This window comes from Neodiprion virginianus, unplaced genomic scaffold (genome assembly GCF_021901495.1).
Source record: "Neodiprion virginianus isolate iyNeoVirg1 unplaced genomic scaffold, iyNeoVirg1.1 ptg000023l, whole genome shotgun sequence".
NCBI lineage: Eukaryota > Metazoa > Arthropoda > Insecta > Hymenoptera > Diprionidae > Neodiprion > Neodiprion virginianus.
The window spans coordinates 195,776-207,251 of NW_025804443.1; the positions used below are offsets into that span (position 1 = coordinate 195,776).

At 45.7% G+C, this 11,476-nt stretch overlaps 2 protein-coding genes across 2 annotated transcripts; both read right to left on the reverse strand.

Annotated features, from left to right (window-relative positions):
- Positions 1 to 1,546: 1,546 nt before the first annotated feature.
- LOC124309700 (uncharacterized) lies at positions 1,547 to 3,967 on the reverse strand. Its single transcript, XM_046773539.1, has one exon. The coding sequence runs from the start codon at positions 3,965 to 3,967 to the stop codon at positions 1,547 to 1,549; it is 2,421 nt and encodes an 806-aa protein (XP_046629495.1).
- A 63-nt stretch (positions 3,968 to 4,030) lies between these two features.
- LOC124309701 (uncharacterized) lies at positions 4,031 to 6,034 on the reverse strand. The gene has a single exon (XM_046773540.1). The coding sequence runs from the start codon at positions 6,032 to 6,034 to the stop codon at positions 4,031 to 4,033; it is 2,004 nt and encodes a 667-aa protein (XP_046629496.1).
- Positions 6,035 to 11,476: the final 5,442 nt, after the last annotated feature.

Consider the following 11,476-nt stretch of genomic DNA (forward strand, 5'->3'; position numbering starts at 1 on the left):
CACCACTCACATTTGTCCTCTCAAACTCTAGGGAGTGCTGTTTCTAAAGAAGTCCCGGATCAGTCACCCATCTATTTCCTGTTTCCTGTGTGAATTTTCAAAAAGGAATCTGCCTTTATCCTGTTTGGTCCCGGAATTTTCGGTTCCCGCCTCGATGTTTTTACCGGAACCTGTTTCGTTCGGACAATCCTTCATGGAGAGGATTAGATTTCTTTTCGACATCGATCTGGACCGTTGCTGATGACTTCAAATTCATGAAGATACATAACACTTACCAACACTTACCTTTATAAAACAAGGCACAAAAATTTTTAAAATTATTTAACGCTCAACTATCTGCTCAAGGTTTTCTGTGGTTGACCTTGAGACTGTGGGCAAATGCCAGATGGTAAAAAAAGGGAGTATTTAAATTTTTAGAGCCACAGCTCCAACTCACCTTTGAGCACTGACTGCTAGATCACTTTTATAATTGTTTTATCTTTCCCGAGTCGGGAGGACTCTTTTCCTCGCGGGGAAGTAGTGTTAAAACGGGTAAAATCACCCGTTTTGCCCCCTTTTAATGATCTAGTAGTCATCATAAATAAAAGACGTATATAAACCTCTTATGTCTTTAGAATGGATAAGGTTGCTGCGTCAACCAACATTATTGTAAAAACAGTCTTGTTTCAGACTCAAAACGGGAAACACATATCTTGCAATTAAAGCTTTTTCACGACATTTCATTTACGCCTTTGATTTTGGCTTGATAATCAAACTCACGGATCCATATCTATTTCCGTAACGTCCAAGAACGGTACAATATCATTGAAACTGTATGCCCCACCTTGTGACTCCGAATTATTGCTATTTTGCCGTATCTAGCACCGTTCTCGAGATATTAGCGATTTCAGATCGGAAATAACATCAATAGGAGTTATTATTCATAATACCAAAAATATATATTTTAACTCTTGACCCCGAATTAGAGATATTTTTGTGGTATCTATCACCGTCCTCAAGTTCTTCGCGATTTCAAGTCGGAAATAATTTAATTATTGGGAGTTGTTTAGAGAGATGGCAAAAGGATATGGATCATCGACGTGCGATCCGCGAATTAGTGACGAGAACGAGTGTGAATGAAACGAAAGTGATGTTGAGACAGAGAGAGATGATGATTAATAGTAACCGAGAATTTTTATTGGTTTTGATGCGGCGATACAGACCGTATCGCAAGAGAACGTTACAGAGAGTGAAGATTTTACAGAGCGAGAGAACACATAGATTATACACATACATGATTTCGAGATAGTAAACAATACATGAGATACAGCTGATGGGTTTTGAGTCGCGACACGGGCAGGCGGCGAGATTTGACGCAGAGACGGCAAGTAAACATTGCACGCGAGTGTGCGTACATGTGCGAGGACGATTTTGAGTGTCGCGAGACACACATTTAACTATTCGATACCTTGCCGAAACATACCGCCCGCTTCGCTATCGGTAACGATCGCGAAATTAGATTATGCCGCCCGCCGTGCGTTATTTATTCTTAGAGTCAATAATTGTCTTAAGAGGACACTGGAAGCACACACAATTTTACGATTGGACGTTTTAACACAGAGGATTTCGTTTTAACGGTCACAACGCGAACGAGACCGTCGGTTCCCGGATGCACTTCGATCACTTTCGCTAGGAGCCACACAGATGCAGGTAGATTTTCGTTTTTTACTAGAACGATGGATCCGATTTTGATGTTCCCGTGATGAGTCTGCCATTTCGAGAGGTTTTGGAAGGACTGAAGATACTCCGTACTCCACCGTTTCCAAAAATGCTCCAGCATTTGACGCGAGTGTTGCCAATGCGATAGCCGTTGAACTGGCACCTCGATGAGTGACGGCTCAGGAATTGTGTTCAATGCTGAGCCGACGAAAAAGTGTCCTGGAGTCAAGGCACTTGGATCCCGTGGATCGTCCGAGATAGCGCAAAGAGGTCGAGAATTAAGCGTGGCTTCTACTTGCGTGAGGAACGTCGCGAATTGCTCGAACGTTTGAGTAGCTTCTCCGATGACTCGTTTGAGGTGAAATTTGACTGATTTCACTCCGGCTTCCCATTTTCCACCGAAATGAGGCGCGGAGGGAGGATTGAACCGCCACTGGGTTCCGTGTGATGCGAGGGTGTTTGCGATTTCTGCGAACTCCTTTGACGATGCAGCGAGAAGACGGCAAAGTTCTGAGTCTGCGCCGACGAGATTCGTTCCACAATCGCTTGCAATTGAGGCACAAATTCCTCGTCGAGATGTGAAGCGTTTGTACGCCGCGATGAATGCCTCCGTCGTGTAGTCCGAAACTAGCTCGAGATGCACAGCCGAGGTCGTGAAGCAGATGAAGATAACGATATATCCCTTGCATGATTTCGCTCCTCTTCCGCGGGAGGCTCGAATCGAGAATGGACCAGCGTAGTCAACGCCAGAGTGAAGAAACGGCCTTGATTGCGTGACTCGAGACTGAGGGAGTTGACCCATCTGTTGGCTGCTGAGGGTGGCGCGATGACGCGCACAAGGAACGCAACGATGTATTGACATGCGGATCGGTACTCTTCCTCCCAGGATCCAGTACCGCTGTCGGATTGTAGCGAGAGTGAGTTGCGGACCTCCGTGGAGCGTCAACCGATGATGATGATCGATGATCAATATGGAGAACGATGATTCGCGAGGCAAGATGAACGGGTGCTTTTCGTCATACGAAAGCAATGAGTGATTCAGTCGACCACCGACTCTGAGGAATCCGTTCGAATCGATGAACGGCGTGAGTCGCGATAGTGGATGACTTCGAGTGAGACTTGAGCTTGTCTCGATTTGGCGAATTTTTTCTGCAAAGTACGCCTGCTGGGTCACCTTGGTCCAAAACAGTTGGGCGTCGCTCAATTCGAGAGTAGAGATCGGTCCGACAGTGATAGACGTGTTTACGCGATTCGATGTCGTCTTCGCGAGGAACCGATTTGCTGCGCGTTTACACAATGATGTGACTTTGAGGAGAGTCGATAGTTTTGAGTAGCGATCGACGAGATCCCAGATTTGTAGCGGCTTAGCTGTTGCTATGTGCGTCGACAGCCCTTTTCTTTCCTCGAGATGAATGTTTTCTTCCGGTCGCGGAGATAAGGATGGCCAATTGACAGAAGGCTTCGAGAGCCAGGATGGTCCGAAGGTCCAAAGTTCTGATTTTTGAAGTTGCTCCGGAGATGCACCACGAGACGCAAGATCAGCGGGGTTTTCAAAACCCGAGATGTGATACCAACGAGCGCGCGCAAACTCTTGGATTTCCGTTACGCGATTACGAACGAATTCCTTCCACCGCGATGGGTGGCTTTTGATCCACGCGAGCGCGACTGTGGAATCCGTCCACAGATAAACCGGGGTGTTTTCGAAACTAAGAGTCTTTTCCACATGACACATCAACCGGACGAGAAGATTCGCAGCACAGAGTTCGAGACGAGGAATTGTCACCTTCTTTAGCGGCGCTACTTTAGTTTTCGCGCACACTAGTGAAACGCGCACTTCGTGAGTGTTGATATACGTTCGCGCGTAGATCACTGCGCCTAATGCACTTTGAGAGGCGTCCGCGAAACCGTGGATCTCTATCCCGAGAGATGCTGAACTTGACCCGATCCATCGTGGGATGGTGATAGCTGAGATGCCTTGAAGATCTTGTAGAAACTCGATCCATCGCGAGGACAATGAAGCTGAGAGCGGCTCGTCCCAGTCGAAACCGAGTGCCCACAATTCCTGCATAAAGATTTTGGCTCTGATCGTGATCGGCGAGAGCCATCCGAGAGGATCAAAGAGCTGCGCGGTTTGTGAGGGAACTTTTCGTTTCGTCAAATTGTCCCGAGTTTGATGAATTTGCGGAGAGAACGCAAACGCGTCGATGTCTGGTCTCCACGCAAGACCGAGAGCCCGAAAGAATGGACTTTGATCGAGATTCAGATGCATCGCGATCTCTTGATGGTTTCGAGAAATTTCAACGAGAGTTTCTGGGTGGCTTGAAGTCCACTTTTAAAGTTCAAAGCCGCCCGCCTTGAGCAATTGATTGAGTTCGTTGATTTTCTCGCGACCTTGATCAACGTCCTCTGCTCCTGAGAGGATGTCGTCGACGTACGTGTTCTCGAGAATGACGTGGCTCGCAAAGGGATACTGCTTACCTTCGTCCTGAACGAGTTGATGAAGAACACGGATCGCGAGATACGGAGCGCTTGCAAGACCATACGTTACCGTAGTCAGTTGATATTCTTCAATCGGTAGCTCTGGTTCTTCCCTCCAGAGGATTCGCTGAGAATCTTGGTCATCATTGTGGACCAAAATTTGTCGGTACATCTTGACGACGTCTGATGAGAACGCGACTGGATATTGTCGCCAGCGTAAGAGAACGTCCGCGAGGTCGGTTTGCACTTTTGGACCGACGAGAAGATTGTCATTGAGAGAGAGTCCGAGGTTGGTTCTTTGAGACCCGTTGAACACGACACGCAACTTTGTTGTTGAACTGCTGTCGCGAACTACACCGTGATGGGGAAGATAAAACACGCGGGAATTGTCTTCAGGTGTATTGATAGCGCGACGCATGTGCCCGAGTTCACGATATTCACGAAGGAAGCTCGAGTAAGCCTCCTTGAGTTTCGCGTCGCTACCGAACCGTTTCTCCAAACGAAGGAGCATTTGATGCGCGGGATTCCGCGAGTTGCCGAGCTCTACCGAATTGTCTTTGAGCGGCAGCCGAACTACGTAACGACCGGACGCAGTTCGAGAAACCGTTTCGCGAAAGTGTTGCTCACAACGCTCTTCTTCGGAAGTTAGTGCCAAAGGTTTCGACACTTCTTCCTGCTTCCAAAACTGCTGCACGAGATCGAGCAGTTCGTGATCGAGGGAGCATTGGAAGCCTTGGACTGCGCTATACGAGGGGCTTGCTGCTTCCGCTGAAACGCAGCCGGAGAGGACCCAACCGAACTGAGTTTCTTGCGCGATTGGTGTTCCTGGTGCTCCTCTTCTAACTCCTTGACCAATGATGTTGCTGTAGATGTCAGCTCCGAGAATTACGTCGATTTGACTGGGATGTGCAAAGCTTGGATCCGCGAGGTTGAGTCCTCGTAGATGAGGCCAGTCTTCGACGAGAAGTCGAAATGAGGGTAGATACGATGTGAGTCGTGGAAGCACGAGTGCCTCCACCTGACATGAGAACGAGGTGTGAGCACGAGATTGGAGTTGCAATGTCGCGATGCCGCGAGTCACTGCCGATTGATGAGCTCCGACGCCAATGATCGGTATCGTTGCTTGATGCCGACGTAGTCGCAATTGTTGCGCTAGCGACTCCGTGACGAATGAACTTTCGGATCCTTGATCGAGTAGAGCGCGAGCGATGATTCTTTCTCCAGTCTCCGGATTCGAAGCGATCAATTGCACTGTGGCGAAAAGAACTGGAGAGCGCTTGATCATTGTAGGCTGAGCTGAGTGGTTGCTCACCTGAGAGGCGCTGTTCGAGATCGGTGCGTTCTGCACTGCAGGTTGCGCTACTGCGGCCTGTCCTTGAGATGTGCCGCTGTTGGCAGCTGTCGAGATTGAAGAAGAGTTTCGATGCAGGAAGGAATGATGTTGACCGTTGCACACGCGACACGTTTTGTTGGATCGACAGTCCTTCTGCTGATGTGGACCGAGACAATTGAAGCAAAGCTTTTTCGCAGAAACCACTTTCCTTCTTTGATCCAGAGATTTGTCGCGAAAGGTCGAACAGAACGCAATGTAGTGGTTGCCTTTGCAACAAGCACACGACTGTTCCTTTGATTGCGCTGTATGTGACCTTGTCGTCTGAAGATTTGACCTTCCTTGCGATGAGTGCGGTTTCGACGTCGCGATTTGATTATGAGCATGAGCTTGCTCCACGGCTTCGAGGGTGTGGATGCGACCGATGAGAAACGCCTTGAGCTCCGCAAACGTGGGGGGCTCGCGTTTCTCGCTAACACTTTTCTCCCACTCTTCGAAAGATGCTGGGTCGAGCTTGCGAATCGTCATGTGCACGATGATGTGATCCCCTAATTTCTCGGGACTATCGAGAAGTTCGAGTGCGCCAAGAGCTTCGCAAGTGTTGCTGTGCAAGCTCTTCAGTTCTGATGACGACTTTTTCGTGACACGAGGAATCGCGAAAAGTGTCGCGAGATGAGAATCCGTCAAAAGTCTCTTGTTTTAGTACCGTGAGACGAGAGTTTCCCAGGCTCGAGGGAAGTTTTCAGCGGTAAGAGCGATGTTTTTAATGAGTTGTGACGGTTCATCGGTAAGACTTGTTTTTAGGTAGTGCAGTTTTTCCACTTCCGAGAGTTGCGAATTTTCGCGAACAATTGATGTGAAGAGGTCGTGGAAAGACTTTCAGTCTGAGTAATTGCCCGAGAACGTAGGCAATTCGATGCGTGGTAGCCGTTTTGAGGCTCCTCCAGTTGTGAGTTGGGGGGCTACGGCTGTTGGCACGATCGGTGCCGATAGAGTCTTGAGAGTTCCGAGTAGATCGAGCATCTCTCCCTTCGCGTTTAAGTATTGCTCTTCGCACTGTCCGTAATAGTCTTTCGCGAAATACGAAAGTCTTTTTATAGCGTCGAGTTGATCACCTTTTGCTGCGATTCTAATTTGATCGACTGTCTCGTGCATGTGTTGGAACTTCATCCAATTTGAATTTAAAGCATCTAATCGCGATTGCACTTGCCCGAGGGTTGTTTTTGCTTCACCGAGCTTGCGCAAGTTTTCGAGAGTGCGACAGATGCGCCTGAAGAGATCGGTTTGACGTTCAATGTATTCGTCGATCGTCATTTTGACAAACGAGAAAGTGTAACTCACGCGACGAACAGAGTTTTCACGAACGAGATACGCACACAGTGATAATAGGGCGTCGCGATACACACTTCGAGAGATCGGTGTTGTTGACGCTCAGATCTTAGTCACGGTCACTACAGAGGACACCGCACGTTTGAATTTAACGGACGCGACTGATTTTGATGATGGTTTTCACCGATAACGATATTGTTCACTTTGATTACGTGAACTTTCGCAACTTGATGCACACGCGATAGTTCCGTTTCACTCACTGGCTAATTCGTTTTCCCGTAAGTCGCAACGATTTGAAAGATTCGACTCGATTTGCGAATGATCCGATTCGATTCGTGACTGATCCGGCTCGAAGGACCAAAAAATGTTTAGAGAGATGGCAAAAAGATATGGATCATCGACGTGGGATCCGCGAATTAGTGACGAGAACGAGTGTGAATGAAACGAAAGTGATGTTGAGACGGAGAGAGATGATGATTAATAGTAACCGAGAATTTTTATTGGTTTTGGTGCGGCGATACAGACCGTATCGCAAGAGAACGTTACAGAGAGTAAAGATTTTACAGAGCGAGAGAACACATAGATTATACACATACATGATTTCGAGATAGTAGACAATACATGAGATACAGCTGATGGGTTTTGAGTCGCGACACGGGCAAGCGGCGAGATTTGACGCAGAGACGGCAAGTAAACATTGCACGCGAGTGTGCGTACATGTGCGAGGACGATTATGAGTGTCGCGAGACACACATTTAACTATTCGATACCTTGCCGAAACAGGAGTCATCAGTCATATTCATAAAAATGAACCTTCTGCTCCTGACTCTAAATTATTCCTATTTTTGCCGTATCTATCACCGTTCTCAAGTTATTTGCGATTTCAAATAAAAAATAATTGAATTATTAGAAGTCATGAATGGTATTGCTGAAAATATCCTTCCTACCTCCTGACTCCAAATTATTGCTATTCTTGCCGTATCTATCACCGTTCCCGAGTTATTCGCGATCTCAAACTGAAAATCATCGATTCAATAGGAGTGATGAATATTATTTCTGGGAATGTTTTTCCCACCTCCTGACTTCGAATCAGTGCTATTTCTGCCGTATCTAGCACCGTTCTCAAAATATTGGCGATTTTAGATCGGAAATAATTTCATCAATAGGAGTGATTAATTATATCACCAGATATATATCGTTTACCTCCTGACCCCGAATTAGAGCTATTTTTGCCGTATCCATTACCGTTCTTGAGTTATTTGCGATTTCAAATCGGAAATAATTGCATCATTGGGAGTCATGAACGGTATTGCTGAAAATATTTTGTTCACCCTCCGACTCCGAATTATTGCTATTTTTGCCGTGCGTAGCACCGTTCTCGAGATATTCGCGGTTTAAGATCGAAAATATTTAAATCAATAGGAGTTATTATTATATTACCAAAAATATTTCCTCTACCTCCTGACCCCGGCTATAGCTATTGTTGCCGTATCTATCACCGTTATCGAATTATTTGCGATTTCAAGTCAAGAATAATCAAATTATTGCGAGTTATTGATCGTATTCATAAAAATGAATCTTCCAGCTCCTGATCCTGAATTATTGCTATTTTTGTCGTATCCATCACCGTTTTCGAGATATTTGCGATTTCAAATTGGAAATAATCGAATTATTGGGAGTCATGAACGGTATTACTGAATATATTATTCCACTTCCTAACTCCGAATTATTGCTATTTTAGCCGTATCCAGCACTGTTCTCAAGATATTTGCTATTTTAGATCGGAAATAATTGAGTTGATGGGGGTGATTGGTTATATCACTAAAACTATATGCTTAACGTCCTGACCCCGAATTGTTGCCATTTTTGCCATATCTATCACCGTTTTCGAGTTATTTGCGATTTCAAATCGAAAATAATTGAATTATTGGAAGTCATGAACGGTATTCCTGAAATCATTTTTCTCACCTCCCGACTCCGAATTGTTACTATTTTAGCCGTATCTAACACCGACTTCGAGAAATTTGCGATTCTAGATCGGAATAGATTGAATTAATGAGAGTTATCAATTAAACTACTGGAAATATTCTCCCCACCTTCTGACCCTGATTTATTGCTATTATTGCCGTATCTAGCGCCGTTCTCGAGATATTTGCGATTTCAAATCAGAAATTATGAAGTCCATGGGAGCTATCGATCGTATCACTAAAACTATATGCCCTACGTCCTGGCCCCGAATTATTGCTATTCTCGCCGGATCTCACCATGTTTTCGAGATATTCGCGATTTCAGATCGAAAATAATCACATGAATAGGAGTAATCAATTATATTACCAAAAATATATCCTTTACCTCTCGACCCCGAATTAGAGCTATTTTTGCCTTATCTATCACCGTTTTCAAGTTATTCGCGATTTCATGTCAAAAATAATCTAATTATTGGGAGTTATCAATCATATTCGTGAAAATGAATCATCCAGCTCCTGACCCTGAATTATTGCTATTATGCTACGTCTTTTTGTCCTCTAGATCAATGGTAGTAACGTCAGTTGCTCGATCCGTCACAGATTTTTAAATTAAACCAAAAATTTGCGCCGACGCCTCTAGATGGCGGTGCCACTCTCCCCAGAAGCCCCTGCGCCTTATGCCCCGACGCCATTACGTTTTTCTGTGCGATCCGTGACAGTCACGTTAGAATACGAGTTGGAAAATGTTTCAGTCGTACGTTTTAAAAAGTTTTCTTTTATTGCATAAATGAGTTCGCGGTCAGAATCATATTCGGGGAGCTCTCCGAGGTATAGAAATTCATCGAGGGACCTAAAAATTACGATGCCTGGAAGAAGAGATCAGGCGATCGCGTTCGCGCCATAGGCGTTCAACATCGCGTCGTCGGGATAAACGTTCAAGATCGTGTCGTCGGGATGGGCGTTCAAGACCGCGTCACCAGGACGGGCGATCAACTTCAGGGCGATATTCGAGAAGAAACGAGTCAGGGGACTCTGACAAAGAGAATGGCGAGCGTATCGCTGTTGAGAACAGACGAACGTCACATTCGCGGCATGAGCGTTCGCATCCAAGAAGCGGTTCGAGGTCCATAAACTATGATTCCGACGGAAAGAGTGGTGAGCGCCATCTGCGAGATGCGTCACACTCTAGTCGTGAACGGTCTGTAGCGGCAGTACAAGGGTTAGACAAAGAGGGCGGTGAGCGCAATCCGCGAGATTCGTCACGTCCTAGTCCCCACACGGAAATATCGGTAAAACAGGCCGAGGATAAAGAAGAGCAGTTACCAACAGAGCTCGCCGAAGCGACACTGGGGCTTTTGGGAGACGACCCATCTAAATACAATCAATGGGGTCCCGACATCCATGTGGCAGTGACAGAGCGCTGGACAAAGATATTGCAAGATGGACTGCCGATAGACCAAAAGCGCGATCTCCAGGGAAAATATCTAACAATTGGAAACTGTCCTTTTACCAAAGCGCCGAAAGTTCAACCAGAAATAAAATCGGCCTTGACACAGTTGGCGATTAAGAAAGACGCGTATCAGTACGTCGCTCAAGATCAACTCGGAGCTGGCATCAACGCTATTGGCGCAGCGCTAACGGAAGTACTGAAAGCGGAAGGAAGTACCGACCGAGAAGTTGACACGCAAAAATTTATCGAACAGCTGGCCGATGCAGGCAGAATTCTATCTGACCTACATCATGAGATGACAAAAACAAGAAAATCTGTCATGATTCCGAGATTAAATCCTACTGTCAAAAATATTGCCAACGACAGTCCACGTTATGCATGGCTATTTGGAGAAAAGTTTGCAGAAAATCTCAAGGCGGCCAAATCCATGGAAAAATCATCTAAAGATCTGACTCAACCGACTGGATATCAAAGAAACTTCGGGAACGCACCGCGCGAAGGAAATCGCAGGTTTGCATCATCCTACTCAAGACCAAACAATTTTTTGAGGGAACAACAGTCGGAGAAGTTAAACTGGCGCCGTCCCTCCGGAGCGAGTCACCGGGGCACTCAGAGAAAGGGACCGAAACCGAAAGACTTCCGAAACAAGGACAATCGTCGACACAAGGAATAGACCTGGTGGGAATCGCAGGAAGTGTGCGAAAGTTTTTCTCTGTGTGGAAAAAATTGACCAACGATCTCTCCATTTTACAATTGGTACAGGGTTACGTTATTCCTTTTGTAAGTCAACCAGGTTCACAAGTTGAATACAGCCAGCCAAGATTAACAAATCAAGAAATTATTGCTTGTGAAGCAGAAATTGGTAAATTACTCAAAAAAGGCGCAGCATCTAGATGCGAGCCGTGCGAAAAACAATTCGTTCCGTCATACTTTCTCGTGCCAAAACCTAACGGTGATATGCGCTTTATTCTTAACCTGAAAAAATTGAATATGTTTATTTCAGCACCGCATTTTAAAATGGAGGACAAAAAGACAGCGATTCGACTATTGCGAAAAGACATTTTTATGGCGACAATAGACCTGAAGGATTCGTATTTCTTGATTCTGGTTGACAAATCTAGTAGAAAATATCTTAGATTCATTTATAAAAACACGTTATACGAGTTTAATTGTATGCCGTTCGGGCAATGTACAGCACCGTACGTGTTTACGAAACTCATGAAA